Source organism: Lissotriton helveticus, chromosome 8 (assembly GCF_964261635.1).
Source record: "Lissotriton helveticus chromosome 8, aLisHel1.1, whole genome shotgun sequence".
Classification (NCBI taxonomy): domain Eukaryota; kingdom Metazoa; phylum Chordata; class Amphibia; order Caudata; family Salamandridae; genus Lissotriton; species Lissotriton helveticus.
Genome location: NC_136069.1, coordinates 1261782636 through 1261803199, shown reverse-complemented (window position 1 = coordinate 1261803199; position 20564 = coordinate 1261782636). Strand labels below are relative to the sequence as shown.

Below are 20564 nucleotides of genomic sequence, written 5' to 3'. Positions count from 1 at the left end.
TGTAGAGTGTTTAGTTAGGGTCGCTGGTTTCTTTTGCCCTATTTGTGGTTACCATTTTTCATTTGTGATTACTGTATTTCATAGGGCATTGCCATTTTTATTGGGATTACAATTTTATTCATGAGACTCCTCTTCTTAATGAAAATTGCTTTTTTTCATTTTGTGACTGCCATATAATGTCTCATGTTATGTTTTATATTGTGTTTTTGTTTCCATTGATTTGATTACTGGAATGCAAGCATAGTTAAATTGCATTAGATATTATCAAGTGTGTGTAATGCACCATTGTGGATGGACATTTATTCTTAATTTCATTTCTGATAACTTTGTTGTACTGCCCATAGACTTTGTTGTAGTCAATATATCGGCTTTTTGTGTGGACCCCATTCTTGTCACTTAGATGGTCTGTATGTCTGATTGGTACAGTCAATTTTACCCAATTCAGCGTGCCTTTCATTCAGACCTCTTCATCAACTCTTTGGTATCCTGATTCAACAAGGATAGTAGCACTGACCATATATAATGCATTTATCAGCTGGCCTGCCTGCCTGTCTTGTGAACTCTTAGCTAGTTCAGTCTCTACGACTCCTCTTTGGTTAAATGCATTTTTATTGTGAGCATTTACAGCATATTCTTGAAAGGCCACCTGGTACAATATGTTAATTTAATATAGTTAAGTAATGTTAGAGCAATATTATACAGATACTCACCTTGCATGTAACTAAATTATGTCTGTAGTGGCTATTCTTGGGCCCCTATTACAGAAATGTCCAAACTAGGTGGGAAATGTGTGTGGAGCGTACAGCTGGGACAAGCTCTGCTTGCCCTAGTAGGCCAATAAGGCATATTCTAGTACCCACCAAATTAACTTCTCCATTTTGTCCCAGGTAGAATGGGAGCTATTCGCAGAGGGTGGCTCTGCATTTTCCTTTTCCCTTCTCTGGGTCTTACCAACCTGGTAGAAGCCACTTGGGCTACTTGGTCTATGATAGATGGACATCAATTGGTCTTGGGATGCTCAGTGAGTATCGCACCACCCAAAAGTAAGCCAGCAAGCTACTGTTCTAATTATTTGCCGTTCCCCTATTCCCAACATCTGTACTGCAACCCAAAAACGGTTCACTGTGCCAGCAATAGAAAAGGGCATATCTTTAGATATGCCCCAACAATGAGCCCAATCTACCATTGAAAATTGTGTTTCCTGCCCTACCAGCTGCAAACACAGACTGCCCTGCCTCCATTGTGTAAGGGTACTAATGCACCACTCCTGATGCAATGAGTCCCCACGTGCCTACTGTCATGGTTAGTGTGGACTTGTCCATTTTTGGAAGCCTCGAAATGCTCCACGCTATGTGCTGTTGTCTAAAGCTATTAATATGTTTTAATTTACTGTGCCATTGTGTTTTATTTGTATAATTTCAGTCAATGGGTGATGTCTCAATTCAATGTCAACAACTGCAATAACAAGGAGCAGTAAGTAAAACCACCCTAGCTATTGGAAATCTTTAGAGTATGGGTGTCCAACCTAAGCCCAGGAGCTATGCCCATGCCACATTTTCAGGATAACCCCTGACACTGTAGATACGTTCTAAACATATCTTATTTAGACTGAAAACCTGGCATGGATTCTGCCCTTTTAGATCTATGTTTGATGGATCTATATTTTTACAGAGAAATACTTGTATTGAAAAACCACCACAGAGAAATCTCGACTACATTTGTTAAATTATTATAACCACTCATAAAACAAACCATAGCCTAATGTTAGTTTAACAGCACTCCTTACCCAAAATGAACTCTTCACTCAACCCAAAGACTAACTGTTATAATTTCTTATCCCTGAAAGTAACCATTTCCATAACCATGACCTTACAATCACGAAAACTATACTTACCCTACATAGCATTTGTAAACGCTTTATTTCAATACTAATTATTAAGTAATCTGGAAATAATCATGGTCTTTCTAAAATTATTTTTATTTGTAAAGTGGTGTAAAGGTTTTTCTCTGTTCAGGTTTCTCTATAATAACAAAATCCCACGTTGGACACCTACACAATTCCTTCTCACCTGTCGTAAAATAGTCCTGTCCCTTCACCTTTAGAAGCCCTCAGATATTTATTTTCCCCTTCGTCTACCCAATTGCATACCTCTTTGCTGCCTGGTAGTGTGTTACTTCCCTGCACTTGGTTTCTGCAGATTCATGTCGAGCAGAGTGTAGGAATCAGGTCATACAAATCACATTGCAAGTTTCCATATAAAGAACTAGAGACTCTCTATCTTTCAACTCATGTCTGCTGCTATAAACCACTCAACATTTCTATCGGAGATCCCACCACATCTTTGATGCTGTTTACAATGTCAACATCACCAAAGGCTTTTGTGTTTGGAGATTTTAAAGAGGGTTTCTAGTATATCATTTTGGTTTTTAAACGCCAGAGGCTGTCTCTAATGAAAGAATAAGCTAGGATGGCTCCTCAATGTAGGAACGTGGGCACTTGTGTTTATGAGCCATTTGTGTAAAAAGAAAGTACCTAAACAATCTTATCTGATATTATTGTATATTTTAATTTTGTATCAGTGCCAGACATATTTCTCCTGAAAGATTAAAATGTGTTCATTTACAAAAGTTATTATAGCTTGGCTAGTAGCCAATTACAATATACATGTGTTGCACTCTGCGATGTCCCTGGGTGCATTCCTAAAACATATTGTGAAATGGTGGTAGGGTGAAGGGCATATGTACGTTGCCCTGTGTGCACTCAAACTCATTGTCCATACAGTAATCAGTACCATTGATACTGTACAGCGCTTCACTGCTTTTTTTGGCTAGGTTTGCGCTAGACAAATATCAAGGGCCAGATTTATAAATATTTCATGCAACGTAGCAAGACATCTTGCTGCGCTGCCTGAAAAGGAGAGGGTAGGGATGAGCTATATTTACCAATAAATGGCGCATTCCTGCTCTCTGCCTGCACTGGCACACAATCTGCTGCCTAGCGCCAGCTCAGGTACCGGTGCCTGCATTGCAGGCAGGATTGTTTTTGTGCAGGAAGAGACACCTTCCTGCACACAACGAATCCTTAGTGGATGCAAAATGCAACACACTTAAAAAGAGGAAACAATGAGGACAAATGAAGATATTTTTCTTCGTTGCGCCTCCCATGGAAAGGCGCAGTATTTTGACGCATTCTGAGGTTTACCAATCTTGGTAAATATCAGAATGTGTCAAAATCAATGGGTGCATGTGTGGGAACACTCATGCACCAACCATGGAACACCTTCCTAGGCCAGAATAACTCAAGGCAGAGACCTGCGCTGCCTTGCATTACTCCAGATTTACCAAGCAATGCAGGGAAATGCAAGGAAGCCTAGCGTTGCTTGGTAAATCTGACTTAAGTATCGGGTGACCTTGCAACACCATGTGTGATGCAAGAGCAATGCAATACAATTATAAATCTGGCCCCAAATATGTACCTACATACCACTGATTAAATAAAATCTTTCTTGATAAGAGTCTTGTGATCATAGTTCATCCCTCAGTTTGACCATTCTACTGAATATTCACACCAACAATATTGTGGTATAAGAACATCAAGGTCAGAATATCGAAGGACAAAATATTCAAAGGTATGTTTATATAGAAAAGTACTATTCCTAATTCCTCATCTATGTACATTGATGATTTAGGTACAGCATCAGCACTTAAATAGGAAGCTGAATAAGAAAATCTAGACTTACTTACTGGTCAATATTTTATTTTTGATATTCTGTCCTCAATAATGTGTCTCATCAATATTGTGGTTTTGATATCCAAGGGGCATCGCCCTCAGTATTTTTACAGGTGAGTGCCCAAATACTCCTATAAATAAATGAAATGGATGACTTTTTCAAGCAGTGTCATATAGGAGCTTTTAATCCCCTCTCCTGCAATCATTCCTTTCTCAAGTTCCACAGTAGAGAAGGTTTACCTTTGCTGCAGTTGTCATGAAAAACAATGTGTGGCAAGTAATGCTGTGGGGTTTTCCTCCCCCTTTTTGGTCATGACATATTTACAATGCATTTCCTCCTTTCGGACTTTGTAAATTGTAGAAAGAGCAAGCAAAACAGACTTTCTCTAGTTATGTTATGATATTCGTTTCAAAACACATTTTAGGATGTTTTCCTAAGCGTCACACATTTGTTTTTCATTGACAATTTGGCTTCCACTAGACCTAGACCCAAGCCCCACTCTGTGGTTTCAGCCCTAAGCATAGTATTTCTTATTCCATATTGCACTTTCTAAATATTATACAGAAAAGAGGATGAAAAGGAAATAAAAGAGGAAAAGAAAGATAAAGAGGAAAAGAAAGAAGAGAAAAAAGAAGAAAAGAAAGACGACAAAAAGGATGGTAAAAAGGAGGAAGAGTAAGTAACATTTGAACAATAAAGTCAGTAAAGTATGTAAAATATGTTGGCTGGTGATACTAGCAGTACAAATTATGAGTTGCCCATGTTAATTAGGAATGAGTTTTACACAAATAATCTTATCTTTCTCATGCTTATATGTACATGTATATTTCAGTTTTACATATCCTTCAAAAAGGACAGCGGTGAACTATAATCCAAATTCAAAAAGAAACATTTTAGTTAAAAATTCTTTGATGTTCCTACATCAAACAACAGTATTGAGTGTAGTGAGCTAACACAATATCCAACCTTTGTTCACATAATTTTTAATGGACAATTTTAAACACTTTTATCATACATGTCACCAAGAGTCAAATGTATGACTAACTGGTCGCAAAATACTAGTCGCAAATTGTGATCAGTATTTTTTAACCAGCAAAAAAATCTAAGAACCAACCTACAGCTTAATCGGCTGGTTCTTAAGATTCTGAATCAAAGTGGGATCCAATCTCATGAATTTTAATGAGATAGGTCACATATTCCACTCTAAAATTGGACAGAGGCCATAACAGCAGACGTGGGCTGCTGGGGTCTCAGACCACCATATCTGTGATTGTTTTTAAATGAAGCAAAAAGGAGTCCTCATGTTCTGGCTAGAGAAAACTGAAATGCCATTTGAGCAGAAAGACTGCAAGCAAAGTAGACACAAACAGAGATACAGGAGGTGCTGTGAAGCCAAGATAGAGTAGAATGGTGCAGAAAGACAGAAGCAGGTTGGAGGCAACCATGTTTTGAAACAAGTAGATATTTGAGTATCAGGACAACATCTGCAGAAGACACATAGGGGCTGGTTTAGGGTTTGGAGGGCAGAGTTCTGTCTGTCAGGGTGTCCACCAAACGTTTCCAATTTATCTTGTTTTACAGAAACAGACTCTCAGAGCTGGAGTCTGTTTCTTTAAAAAAGGAAAACTAATGACCCTAACCTGGAAGTTTTCTCGGAAAATGTGGGAGTAATTTTCCTAGAGATAACAGACATGGAAAAAAGACATTACACCGCCCGTCTTAAATAGGGTGGATGGTGCAGTCGTACCTCCGACAGGCCCCTACTTCAAAGTATTACATCAACTGACCCAATGGAAGCTCCATTGCTGAAATACTTAAGTTCTGCCTGTCTCTAAAAGCAGGGGGACAGAGGGTTTGGCGGGCAGGGTTATCCGTGGCATTTGCGAAATAGTACCCTGTCTGCCAAACTCTAAATTGGATACACAGTCATCAGGATTCACAAGATAAAATTCAGCAGAGGAAATTTGATTATACACTTGTCAGCAGTGCATCTGGAAAATGAATATTTCTTATGAAAGGAGAAATTGTATATATTTTAGGAATACCGGCCCACAGGTTGCACAGGTTTTCAGACAGCAGTTGAAAGTAAATCCCTTTGTCAGCTAAAATGTGTCCCTGTAAATGTGGCTAGGACTTCTTGTAGTGGCCAAATCTAGTTGTGCCAGTGATGTTCCCTCTGGACCCATGGCTATACCGTTTTTAGAATGTCCAAGTATTTGTGTTACCCTGGCCCAGTGTACTATTTATGTCTGTCTCTATGTTCTGTTGTTCTTATCTATTTCCCTTCCCCAGTATCTTCTGTTTCATGAATATCTGCCTCTCCTTCCTGTACCAGTCTCTCCGTTACCTGCCTCAGATTCCATGCCGCCTTGTCTGTTTTTCCCTGTCACACTATTTGTGTCTTCTTTCCTCAATTTCTGTGTCTCACTATCTCAAGTGTCTCTGTCTCCCTGACTCTGTGCCCCTGTCTACCTGTCTAAGGGTCATGTCTCCCCGTCTAGTGACCATATCACCCTATTCCAGTGGTGTTGACTTCATGCTGCAATGGAAGTGCCTCTCTGTCCATGTGTCTGGGTTCTTTGAGACCACTGTTATCTTCTTGGATCTGCATTTATGTGATCTTATCTCAGTGTACCCCTGTCCCGGAGTATGTGTCTTTGTCTCTCTTCCTTCATCCTGTCTCTATATCAGAGTTTCCATGTCCCTGTCTGTCCCAGTATCCATGCCTGTGCCTTACTGTATCAGTGTATTTTTGTTCTTGTATCAGTATTAGTGTTCCCCTGTCTCAGAACTCAAGTTTCGGTTTTCGCCATCTATGTATATGTGTCTTCATATTTGTTAGATCGTACTCCTTGATCCAATGTTCATCTCTCCATTTATTAGTGCCCGTGCTGCCCTTTTGTGTCTCGGTTTGGCTGACTGGTATCTTCCTATCCTAGTGTCTGAGTCTCAAATCCCAGTGCCTTTTCTTTCCTTGCTTAGTCAACATCTCCAGGCAAGTGTCTCCCTAGACTCATGCCCATGTCCACTTGTTCAAGTCTCAGTCATTTCACGTACAAGTAACATTATGTTTGTGTCATTTCTCTGTGCCTGCCTGTATATCACTGTTTGATTGTACTTGTCCCAGGTTCCCTGTGTCTCCCTTTCGCAGTGTAATGTGTACATCTTTGTCTCCAATGAGGGTTGTATGAAACTATATCATGGTCAATGATATCTAACTACGATAGTACTGTATCCACTACATCAATCTAACCACTGCATCCCTTGATATGCACACAATTACTATTCTTACGTTCATATCAGCTTACCTGCAATTGAGTGTTCAGGTCAGTGCAGTGGATGAGGTATTATTGTCACATGATATGACATATGTATTATAGTTGAGGAACACTCCATGTACCAGTGCCAATGCCCATAAGTACTTTTCACAGTGGCCATGTTTCCCTGACCCAGTAGCTGTGTATTGCTGGACTGGTGTCAGTATTCCAGTCACAGAATCATTATTTCTCTATTCCATTTTCCTTGAATCTCTCTCCTCATTTCTTCTCTTCCTTTTTCAGATGTCATGCCTCTCAATTCAAGTGTGTATGCCTTTTGCAGTAGCCATGCCTCCCTGCCTAAGTGTCCATGTCTTTCTCGACAAGAGTATTATTCCCTGCCCTATTTACTGGTTATTGTGTCTCTCTGCTTTTGTGTTCCTGTCTCCATGCCAGAGTATCACAGTACCATTTTCTGTTTAACCCCATCATAACATCAATTGCTCTGCGTAGAGGTGTCTGTATCTCCTTACCCCACTACCCTGCCTCGCTATCCTAGTGTTAATGTCTCCCTTGCCTAGTCACTGTGGCTCCTGGTTTCAAAGTCTGAAGCTCTCTTTCCTAGGGTTTGGCCCTCCCTCTTCCAGAATTATTCATTCCCCATTCTAATGTCCTTCTCTTCTTAATGTAGTGTCTATATCTCCCTGATCCAGTGCCCATCTCTCAATCTCCCAGTCCTTGTTTCTCTACTGTGTCCATAGGGGTTATTGTATCTCCTTGCCCCTTTGTCTGTATCTTCTAATCCCAGTGTCTGGTGTCTTCCGGTCTCTGTTCTCATGTCTCCTTGGCCCAGTGTCTTTGATGTCATGTCGCAACATACCATTATATTTTTCTGTTCTTTAATTTCATGTGTCTGTGTCGCTGTGATCCTGTATCTCGCTGACACAGTTTTCGGTCTCTCAGCTCCAGTGTCCATGTATCTTTTCTAGATTTCACTGTCCCATTATTTGTATTTTGATGCTCTGGTGTCCATTTGGGTAGGATCTGTTTTCCTGTACCTATGACTTGTGTCCATTTCACCACTTACAGATCTACTTGTCTCATCCTCACCACGCTGTACTCCGTTTTGTTTCTTCATTTCCATTTGCTTTATCTTCAGGCTTTGGTTCAGAATCAGTTCTCCCTACACCATGGTTTAATTGTGCATGGTGTAAAATGTAATACAAAGAACATTTGTATTTTCTTAATCTGCATTACATCAAGCCCGAGCAAAGACCTAGTCCATGTCAAATACCCTGAGAAAAAAGATGGATTTATTCCTACTCTTACAATTTTCACAACAGTGGAAGAAGTATTTATTTCTGTACTTGATGCGTCACAAATATATCCAGTTTTTCTTTGAAGTGTGATTATTGCTTAGGCAACAGGTTGCTAACAGTGAGCTCTAATATTGGTTTGATATGGTATTTGGTTGGTGAGATGCCTTCTCTGGATCCAGAATAAAGGCTTCACTATTTGATACAATTACTTGTTCTTGTGCTTCAGTCATAGGCTCTGATCCTTACAACATTTACTCTGACTTCTCAATTAGAGAAACAAGGGCTGTAGGTGGGAGTCTTCTTAAGTAGCGATCATAATTGGTGTAACCGAAGTAAGTATGTTAAGACATTGTAGGCACTAAATACATTTAAAGGCAGTTATTTACCAATTAACATATGCAAGTGTAGGCCAGGCCTTGAGTGATGACTTCACATAGTCCTGGAAATGAGAGCATCAACAAAATGTGGACTGCTTTTATTGGAGCAAGTTAGATCTTTAGGGGGCCTGTTCATAGCATGTTATTAAATTAATGTCTACATATGACCTTATATCAGACTAGCAACATCAGGTGTGGTTTGGCAAGAAAAGGCCTGATGTTACATATAATTATAAAATGGAAATGTGCATTTCATTCATTACTTTTATGTGAGTGTTTTGAGTGAGTATTTTGCCCAAAGTGACACCGAGGGATTTTGCGAATAATCAATATTATTTACAATCCCCATTTTGTTCAGGTTTTCAGACCAGTTGGTAAATAGTTTTCAGTTGTGTTATGAGACAAATTGAGGAATTGTGTTTTCTAGGACTTGAGGTAACACACATATATTTTTCATCCATGTGTACATTTCCAATAGTTAGGTTCAGGATGTTGTTTGGGTGATCAAATCTCAGGTATAGCTCGGTGTCATCTATGTCCTGGTGAAAAGAGACACTGCGTTTAAAAAAGAGTTCACCCACATAGGATTTGAAGCGTGTAGGAGCGAATATAGGGGCACGCGCATCAATGAAAATTGCATTCGCAAAGGGTGCGAATTGCAACATTCGGCCGTTTGCGAATGCAATTTCATTATTTGGGATGCATCACAATTTTTGTATTGTTCGCAATTTAAGAAATCGCAAAATTGTGATTTCCTAAATTGCGATTGCATTTAAGGAATCTCAAATTGAGATTCCTTAAATGCAATGCATGAAACTTAAAAAAATTAGCGAATTCGAACTTAGGGGGAGCAAATTACCATGAGGTTGAACCTCATGGTAATTTGCGAAAACTTTGAAAAATGCACTTTTGTGCATTTTTCAAAGTTTCATGTTGTGCACAACATGATGGGGCGGAGCTTTCCGGCAACTAAGATGGCCGGGTAAGCCTTGAGCTCTGCTCGGTGGTTTACAACAATCCTGCATTATCCTACACCAACTGATGTTACGTTGGCTGGCGACCTGCTACTCGCCCTGGTGAGGCGAGGGGGCACCTGCGACGGCTCTCCCGGAGTCGCTGCATCCTGCGATCGCCCTGGGACTGAGAGAGGCATGGACCAGCCGAGCTGGGCCGCAAGCCGCGGCCCAGCGTACAACAAGGGGCCGACTGGCGTGCGGCTGACTGTCCCCGCCCACCCGGGAGAGGAGAAGTTTGATCGGCCGGTTTCGGCGAGCGGGCTGGCGGTCGTGCAGGGCCCGTGCCAAAGACTTGCCATACCGTGGAGCGTCCCGGCACTCTGTCTGGACCTCGAGCAGTTGCCCCGCGGGGCTATAATCGCCCATTTCCCTGATCAGAGGGGAGCGCGAGGAGACGGCGGCCATTGAGAGGCGGAGAGATCATTGGCGGCCCAGAACGGCGGTGAGAGTGGCTGCTTGCCATACTGAGGGTGGCCTAGTGCCTGAGCCCGGGGGTCGCTTTAAATAAGGAGGGCTCTGGAGGAAGACTGTGTACGGGGGCCCCCCAGCGGATGTAGTGCTGCATTGTCCCTGCAGATGACCCCAGGCTCATTCGGCGTCCATCTGACGGCGGGAGATCGTGAGGGATACAGGCTGCCACATCTCATGCATAATAGGCGCGAACAGTGCCATTTATATCTGGAAGCTGGGTCTGGACATTGTGCTGCGGGCTAGAGGCGAGTAGGCAGCCATAGTCCATTTGACGCCAGTGCTGCGGTTGCGCTACTGGGCCAGCAGGTGGTGGGAACAAATTGTGGCATTGCCGTGGAGGCCCTTGTGATCCCTCGCTACTCCGGGCACAGAGATCTGTGAGGGAAGCGTCTGCGGCGGTTGCAGGAGGAGATGGGAGAAACAGCATTGTGACCGATACGCCTGGCCGTACACTGGATGTGGTGCCCCCCTGCGCATCCTGGGGGGTTGCGACCGCTGCTGTGAGTAGCTGTGAACGCCCCCGTCAGAACAAAAACCTGAGGGCTTCGACAGTGTGCTGCAACGATAGCTAGGAGTGGTGAGATCGCGGCTCTTGGTGGGGTCCCCGGCCGGACCCACGATTACCTGCTACGAACTGTAACTGCTGGAGGGTGGTGGAGAGCAGCAAGGACTGCGTAAACCCCAGGGCCAAGAACAGTAAAGTACTTGAGAACCCGACCGACTCACGTATTTGCGACCAGGAGAACAGCAGAGCCCAGAGCAGTACCCGTAGTGGGGCCCGATTTGGAACCCCCACGGAAATGGCTAAAGGTGATAAGACTCAGTCTAAGCTCTCCTTTGGTCAATGGCAGACTAAGAAGCAGGACGCCGCAGACGCAGAGATGGGAGCCATGCATCCAGACGATGAAGCTGCTGACACTACGGATATAAAGTCGATTCTGCTAGCTATGGAGAAAGGCTTACAGACCACCATGACTACCTTAGGCTCCAAAATTGATGCCCTGACCTACAGGATGGATAGAATGGCGGAGAGGATAGATAAGCATGCAGAGCGGTTGGACATGTCTGAGAGATGGCTCACGGAGGTGGAAGAGTCGCAGATGGAGCTTGGCATGGACCATAAGAAGGTGGAAAAAATGATGCAAGCGCTGCTGGACAAGACTGAGGACTTGGCGGCACGTTCACGTCGGTGTAACCTAAGGATAAAGGGCCTTCCAGAGACAACACAGACGGGAAATATGGAACACTTTGTTGAAAAGCTGCTGGTTACTCTGCTGGGGAATGAATCTTTCTCTCAGGTATTCATAGTTGAAAGAGCACACCGCTTGCTGGGCCCGCGTCCGCGTCCGGGTGCGCCGCCTCGTCCTGTAATCGCTAAACTGCTCAACTACAGGGACAGGGATACTGCGCTGCGACTGGCCCGTGAGAAGAAGTCGCTACAATACGAGGGCTCAGAAATCACTATACCCGGATTTTACCGCCAGAGTACAGGAGGCCCGCAAACACTTTGCTCCATATAAGAAACAACTCAGAGAACAGGGGCTGGATTATGCCATGCTTTACCCAGCCAAACAGAGGGTTAACAACTCCCACTTGTTCACGGACCCTCAGGCCCTGCAACAGGCCCTGAAAAAATGGGCGAAGGAGCGTCGCGGGGACGCCACGGAGCAGCGCACTGAGGCTGAAGCGGATAGCCATCTAGACGAGCAGGAGTAGTGGCCCTACTGAAGCAGGTCATGAGATGCGGTAAGGTGGAGGTGGGGTCTCCTCCTGAGATGGCTGTGCTTCGGACCCGGTCCATGGACAGTGTCACATTTTCCGAACAGCCACACTGGGGTGGGGACTGTGCTCTGTGGTGGGACTCAAGAATCTGTTCGTACCCTACGGATTGCCTGTGCTAATAGTGTTTCTGACTGTTACGATCTCTGTGATTCCATGTGGGGACACCGTCACGGTGCCACCCCTCCCTAGATGGTGGGGGCATGTTGCTTTCTATACTGTTTTTCACGGCTGATAGTGTCACGGGGCCACTCCAGGTTCCTTTCTTTTCTTACTGGTTGGTGTGATTATGGAGCCACGGTGGGAGCCATACGAGGCCGCTGAGATATTGTGTATTTAAGCATTGGTGGATGGTCGCATGGCAACCTCGGCCCCCATGCACGATGCTCCCAAAAGACTCTTTTGAGTCATCAAATCTAAGGGGGGGGGGATTGAGGGTGGGTGGGTTGGACTCGGGGTCGGCAAGGCCAGGTTGGGGGGGGTCTGCTGTGGGTGGGGGGTGGGTCTGTTTGAGGACTGTTTGTTGATAGACGGTGGGTTGAGGAGTCTGTTGTGGTTTTATTGTTTATGCACATCGCCTGTTAAGACATGGGGAGACTGCCTGATGCACATGCTGTGCTTGTATGACTCTTATGACTACCAGGCCTAGGCTGAATAACAGCGCTCCACAAGCTTTACTCCGAGCCCTCACGTGGAATGTGCGCTGCCTTAATGACCACCGTAAGCTCAGGAAAGTGATGAACTATTTACAGCGACAACGGGTAGATCTTGCTCTCCTACAGGAGACGCACCTACCCCTTGCGAGTAGAATGCTGCTTAGTAAGGGATGGGCGGGTAACATAGCTGCAGCCGGTTTTACATCCCACGCCAGGGGGGTGCTGACTTGGGTCAACCCTAAGCTTTCCCAAACCCTTTTGACTGCTGACCCTGAGGGACGCTTTGTGGTGTCCCGTTGTGCGGGGATGGGGCTGGATCTGTTGATAAGTATGGCCCGAATTACGACTCCCCGGAGTTTTTTCACAAAGAGAAGGCTGTAGCACGCACTTACCCTGCTGCGCGACTTTTGTGGGGGGGAGATCTAAATTTAGTACTGGACCCAGCGCTGGATAGGTCTGCAGGCCCACTGCGCAGGCCCTCGGCTGCGGTGCAAGCAATACAGCTGGCGATTACCACACTAGACTTGGAAGATGTATTGAGGTTTAGGCACCGCAATCAGGGGGGATACACCCATTATTCTGCCTTTCATAACATCCATACCAGAATAGATTACTGGTTGGCCTCCTCTTCCATGATGGCCCAAATTAGTTCCTGCACAGTATTGCCTAGGACGCTGTCTGATCACTCCCCTCTGTTACTGGTGCTAGAATCCCCTAAGAAATCGATTCCTCCATTCACCTGGCGCTTTCCACCTTACTCGCTGCTAGACCCGGTGTTCAGGGGCGAACTGGCGGAGGAGATAGATATCTTCTTCTAGGCTAATATTGGTTCTGTGGACAGTTTCCTCACTGTATGGGAGGCCTTTAAGGTCTATATTCGTGGAGTGGCAATGTCAAAGCACTCTATCGTGCTTAAATCCACCCGACAGCGTCTGGCGATGCTGGAAAAACAGCTTGCGTCCCTTGAGCAAAGACAGCAGACCTCACCCTGTGACACGGCGATGAGGAAATCAAAACACTGATCTCCGAATATCATGAGGAAGCTGACAGAGAGGTGCAGCATATGGGGAAATATGCTACTGCGCGCACATATGGGGAGGGGGAAAAACCGAGTTCTTTATTAGCTAGACTACTCAAAGGGAATAGGGGGAAGTCCCTGATTTCGGAACTGCGGGTCTCGGACGGACGTACGGTGACTGGTGAGCTGGACATTGCGGACGAATTTAGGAGGTACTACTCTGATCTTTACTCCACTAAAGGGGGGGACCTTGCTGATGAGGCGACTGATTATCTGGATCACATCGATTTGCCCCAACTGTCCAATACTCACCGTGAATTTCTAATGCAACCCATAGAACGGGACGAAATAACGGAGGCCCTCGCGAGCATGCGCTCAGGTAGCGCGCCGGGGGCCGATGGCCTGACTGTTGCCTTTTATAAAGCCTTTCAAGATAAATTACTACCCCATTTAGCGAAGCTTTTTGATGACATTTGTGTGGATGGCGTCATCCCGCCCTCGATGAGAGAGGCTCTTATTGTTACCATACTCAAGCCAGGGAAAGATCCCAGTGAGTGCAACTCATTCAGACCTCTTTCATTGTTGAACGTGGATACCAAGATCTATGCTAAAGTGTTGGCGACTCGCCTCGCCCTCGTGGCCCATGAATTAGTTGCACCGGAGCAGGCTGGTTTCATCCCCAGCAGAAACTTGACGTATAATATACGAACAGTATTGGGCACCATACAGCATGTTCGGCAGGATGCGAAGGCAGTTGCTGTCTTCCTGGACATGGAAAAGGCATTTGACTCCATCGAGTGGCCATTCATGACCCTGGTGTTGCGGAGGTTTGGCGTGGGCGAGCCGTTTCTACAAATGATAGGGGCACTATACTATAAGCTGACAGCGCGACTTCGTCTGGGAGATCTGGTTACTGACCCTATCCAGATCGGCAGAGGAACGAGACAGGGATGCCCCCTCTCTCTGCTGCTATCTGCCATGGTGGCTGAACCACTGGCCTGCGCGTTGCGGGAATACCATGGGCACGAGGGAGTCAGCTTTCCGTCATACAAGGTTGTTGTCTCGACATATGCTGATGACACTTTGTTGTATGTCCGTGACCCAGAACACAACTAGTACTCCATGCTTAGAGAGGTTGTTCGCTTCGGGGCTCTTTCTGGTTTGAAGGTCAATTAGTCAAAATCGGTCGCCTTCCCACTCACCCCAGTAACGGGACAATTTGACATGGAGTTCCCCCTACAGTGGTCCAGCGACCCAGTTAGGTACCTGGGGGTCCGGATCCACTCTGATCCGGAGACATTACTCCGAGAAAATTATGGGGTATCCTGTAGTAAGCTGGAAGATGATGTTGATGTCTGGTGCAAACTCCCCCTTTCACTCATGGGGCGCATTGCTATGATGAAAATGGTAGTTCTTCCAAGATTCCTCTTTCTATTTAGCGCTATTCCGATGGTGCTGTCGAAAGCTTTCTTTCAGACTCTGACGCAGTTCGTGGTTAAGCTTGCCTGGGCGGGCAAACAGCCCAGAGTATGGTGGTATCTTTTGACACTTCCATACAACATGGGTGGCCTGGCGGCCCCGGATCTCGAACTGTACTACAGAGTGGCACAGGCGGCACACCTTCACACTTGGATACATGGGGATGAGCACATTCCCCATGTTCGGATGGAACGGCTTTTTGCAGACCCTCTTCCCCTGCCAGCCACGATATGCCGGCCGATAGACCGCAGGACTGGCCTATTGGACTCTATTGCAGCCACGAATCATGCTTGGCACTCTCTCCTGCAGGCGGGAGCTCTTATATATATTCACCCTCTATGCCAATAGAATGGGCCCTCTGGCTTTCGCCACTTACAGAGCGTGGCGTAATCCAAGCGCTACACAGCCTGGCCATCTCCACGATGGGAGACTTGTTCACAGATGGCACGGTTAAGAGGTGGGACCAGGTTTAGACGGACATAGTCCATAGCTCACTGTTACTGAAGTTTCAGTATTACAGGGTTCGCAGCGCTGTTTTGGAATTGTTGGGGCCTGATTTGGCGGAGCCATCGGAGGTTCCGGAGCTTACTTTTTTTTATTACGGCAGAGTCGTCTCGCAAGCTTGTGACAGTGCTATATAAGACTGCAATGGCACATAGGGAGCACCAGTACATGAAAGCCAGGTCCGCCTGGCAACAGGACTTGCAGACCACTGTCGTTGACGACATGTGGAGATACTGCTGCTCGAGCACGAAGAGGATATCGCTAAATGGTAGACACAGATTGATTCACTTTAAATTTCTCCAGAGGGTTTACTATACCCCAGAGGGATTCCATAGATATGGCCTTCGGCACTCGGCGGAATGTGAGCGTTGCCGCGTGCAGGTCGCGGATTTTTTGCATCTGGCGTGGACTTGCCCGGGGGTCAGTAAATATTGGAATGGCGTCTACGCGGAATTGAACGAGATCCTTGGAACAGACTTGACCCCTGATCCGGCGCTGGCGCTAATGGGATACTCCAAGCCTCTGCCGGTGTCTGTTAGGTGCCTTGCGGATATGGGATTGCTGATTGCCAGGCGCGTGCTAGCGTTATGCTGGATGAGAGGGCCTCTGCCCACGGTGAAAAGATGGGCGCACGACATGCTGTATTGCTGCACTCAGTCGGAGCATTACAGTGAACTATTGCCACCAACCAGTCGCCCAAAGAACTTCTGGGGTCTCTACCAGGCACACCTACAGGCTGGGGAGCTAGACGTAGCGGAGGAAGAGGAGACAGCTGAGGAGGGGGGAGCACTTGGAGGAGTGCGAACTGCTGAAGCGGAATAGTTTCTGACTAGACGGAGCAGTCCTGGGTGCTGGCTCAGGGGGGCGGGAGTTTGTGAGACTGGTGGTTAGGATTGGGGTTGCCCTTGTTTAGCACCTAAGAGCAATACCCGGTTGTTAGGGGGCATGGGGTTGGATCAGAACCTCCCCACAGCATGCGGCTAGGCGTGGGATGGAGAGCTTTGATCATTATGGCACTTACGGGGCAGCTGAGTAGTCTAGAATTAGATGCAGGTAGTGGACACATTTTGCAACGGAATGGGAATGGATGTGCATGGTGGGGAGGGACTGGGGTGGGGTTTCTTTTGAGTTTTTGGTTGTGTGTTGACCTTCTGAGCACAGGGTTGGCTGGCACTAAAGAGCAGGGTTTGGAGACTGCGCATACTACTGGATACAGCAGGGTTTACCTAGGGATGTGTGATGACTCACTCCTTCAGTTGATCCCCCCTTTTTTGCTTTTGTTTCACACTCTTGAATTATTTCGCCGCCGGACCTCCGGGTTGTTGGCTTAATGGCTGTGTTACACGAGATACGTTTGGTTATTTCTCCTTGACATTTCGCGCGGCCGGCCTCCGGGTTGTAGGCCAAGTGCTGTGTACGACACGTGCTCTAACCAATAAAGGTCTTTAAAATATAAAAAAAATGTGTGTGCACAACATATGTGCACAGATTGATTTCAGGGGTGCAACAGGGTGTCCTTTGGACACCCCTGCACCCTTGAAATCGCATTCTCAATTTTTGATTCGCAAATTGCTAATCGCAAACTGAGAATGTCTTCCCATTCATTCCTATGGGCCTCTAGGCCCATAGGAATGAATGGGGAGCTATTCCTTAATTGCGATTCGCAATTTGTGTGTCGCAATTAAGGAATATTAGGAAATCGCAATTTATTTACCAATTTCTTCATGCATAGCCATTTGTGATTCCTTATTTTGCGCTAAAAAGGAATCGCAAATGGCCATGTTAATGCATGTGGGCCATAGAGCCTTGTTAAACACAGAAGAAAAAGGTAAACCTCTGACTCATCTCAGGACAGGTTATATATATATATATATATATATATACAAATATATATATATATATATATATGTGTGTGTGTGTGTGTGTGCGTGTGCGTGTGTGTGTGTGTGTGTGTATATATATATATATATATATATATCTCAAATGTTACAGTGATGTTATGGTTAGGTGTTGAAATGAGAAAAAATTCTTCAAAAACAAAAAAACACTGAAATTCACTGGGGATAGTTTACTAAGTCAACTATAACTTGTGCACCTGCCATGCACTGCTTTGCTTAGTACCTCATATACATTACATGAACAAACATTCTGTGAATCTACCTGCAAGACTCATTGTGTCATCTAACTATTGTCAGGTAGCGACAACATCCCAGTATATTCATAATTATTTGGCAAACCAGGTGGAGAACCTTACATTTTAATATGACTGATGGCATTCCCTCACAAACAGATTAAGCATGGCCACAACTGACATTACCTCATTGTACACAAATATTGCATATCATAATGACATTAACACATGTAACTACTTCTTACATTCCAGATCCATATAACTCTTTGGTCGCAGGAAAATAATCTTGGCCATGTTGAAATTTTGTTTCAACAATGATATTTTCTTTTTCAAGGCAGGTTTTTTCAACAATTGTGGGGGATTTGTATGGGAACATGTCTTGCACCAAGTTATGCCAACTTGTTCAAAGGGACGTTGGAGCAGCAAGTTGTTTGGTGACCAAAATACCTAAATATTTTGTTTTGTGGCTATGACATATTCATTATTTATTAATGATTTGGAAGGTTAACAAAAGAAGGATCAGGGGATTTTTAAAGGAGTTGAATAACTGACTTGAATTTGGAACTGAAATATTAAATCATTAGCCAGAAGGTACATTATCTACATCTGACCATGACAGCTAAAAATCTCCATCTATAAACTAAGCTCTTCTGTAAATCCACATCCGGGAACAGTTTACTGCATGCCAAACAGTCACCATCTACCCAAACTGAAATGGAGTATCCTCATTGGGGGAGCTCCTTAGAGCATGCAGAAACTGTAGCATTAGCACTGCTTAGAAGTGGAATTCTGCTTAGGATGTGTGAAATTCTGAATGATGAGTGCATCCTGATGACACCTTACTACATTCACATTTCTTTTACAGAAAGAAAAAAGAAGTCTTTGTTATTGATCCAGCAAGCAACCTATACTACAGATGGCTGTCAGTAATCACTGTGCCAGTTTTATACAACTGGTGTTTGCTTGTGTGTAGGTAGGTGTTGCTTATTGCTTTTTCATCTGATGAGCAAAGTTTTCACTGTCATGCAATCAAAGCCCATACTGTTGTTCAAGTAGAGTAAAACTTACGAAAACAAAACATGCTTGAAAGTAAGAGTTCACTGCTACCAACAATGGCTACATCTAGTGCTGCAATATTGAGCACACATTCATGATTACATGAAAAACAAGCAAGCAAAGTTTTTATTTATTTTCTGTTTCCCCACATACACAATATGTAATACAAAACTGCCAAAAATCAAAATAAAGGAGTGATTTGGCAGGCCAGGCACACCAAGCTTGGCACTAAAGTACAATTCTTTTCACAAGGCGGTCCAAATGCAGTCAGGCCAGATGCTGTCACCCACACTGCAAGCCAGAAAATGGATGAAGAGGGATAATCCCTTACCACATGCTATATAATGTTATTGGTGAAAGCAAAATGTGTATTTCACTTGAACAGACCAATGAATGAAGAGGGATGCCTGAAAGACTTTGTATGTATTTTTGTTAAGTTTGTTTTTGAGAATATGAAACTGGCACAACAGCTAAAGGTGTCCTTCGGCCAGACCTACAAAATTCAACAAAACATTCTTCATATTATTCAATCTAAAGTAAGTTATGCAAGCTATACATACCCTATTTCACCAATCAAAATTGCAGTTGTCAGTGTTAAATGGGAAAAAATAAGTGCAGGTACTCGTCAATTTAAGCAGTGAATGGAGGAGGGGCAATTGTGGGCAGGGCTAGAGGCAGAGCTTGGAGGCAGGCATTTAATTGGAGGCACATTTTTGGTGCCAATTGTGGTTAATACAGAACTATCTCTGCTACCTGTAGAGTATTTGTTTTTTCCTCCTATGTGCAAAAGGATACGTTTATCATTTTGAGAACGTCATACCAATGCAGATTGTCTCTGAGCCTATGTACATATGAAACATAAAAGTCCTGAATTTTCTCATTGTGTACAACAGCAGCTATAGACAGCAATTTGACTAAAAAACCTGGAGAATAAAAGCCCTATTCCTCTTGACCTCCATTCTTTAGGGTAAACCTTGCACCTTTACTTCCTTTCCTCTCTGTTGCCTCCTCCACCTTTCACACAGTAAACATAACTGAAGTCAGAGAACCAACCCAAATGAAGGGGAACTTTTTCAATCTGGTATTCAACACAATGCAGACTACAATACTGTTTCAGTCATCATCTATTGTACAGCAGGCACCCACTATGGTAAATCAAAACCATCCACCATCTTAATGGGAGCTGTGGATGGTTTTGTGAGCAGTGGACAAGTGAAGTGATTACAGGGAACTAGAGTCGTGACACATGTGATGAAGGGCTTATATAAATGGCTGAAATTAATGCAATGGGTTGAGTTGAACTAGCATATGTCAACTTAAAGTGAAAGAAATAAACAACGAGAGGCTCTAGGGTAAGAAAGGCAAGCCCGGGACAAATGTGCTTTGAACTGGCTGGGTCAGGTGAGAATTAAGTGAGGAGAGAAAGGATGGGTCAGGTAAGGCAGATTGAGTAAATCAAACATGGTGGGTCAGTGCAGAGATGGAGAGCCAAGCACATCTTCCATGATGTAAGCAAGAGCAAGCAAGGAAAATACAGGGTGGGTGAGTCAAGAACAGGTGAGCACATGGTGGTCTGGAGGATGACCAGTTGAGTAATAAAAGTGATCTGGTTCTGTGGGAGAGGCAAGCACAGCTTGCATAACGCAAACAGAAGATGTGCAAAGCATGTACAGGCTGGATAAATCCAGCACATTGTAGGTTCAGTGGGCATCTGAAGGTCAGGAGAGCATGGGATTTTTAAGTAGGTTTTGTAGCATGGACCAGGCCTCC

General features: G+C 44.6%; 1 protein-coding gene across 1 annotated transcript in view; it reads left to right on the top strand.

Annotated features, from left to right (window-relative positions):
* The window catches only part of CNGA3 (cyclic nucleotide gated channel subunit alpha 3), a 181276-nt gene that overhangs the window by 57431 nt on the left and 103281 nt on the right, over nucleotides 1-20564 (top strand). The window contains exons 4-6 of the mRNA XM_078658960.1: nucleotides 1423-1473; nucleotides 4296-4406; nucleotides 18604-18711. Of these exons, the coding sequence (XP_078515086.1) occupies nucleotides 1423-1473; nucleotides 4296-4406; nucleotides 18604-18711 (270 nt within the window). The remainder of the gene's footprint in view (nucleotides 1-1422; nucleotides 1474-4295; nucleotides 4407-18603; nucleotides 18712-20564) is intronic.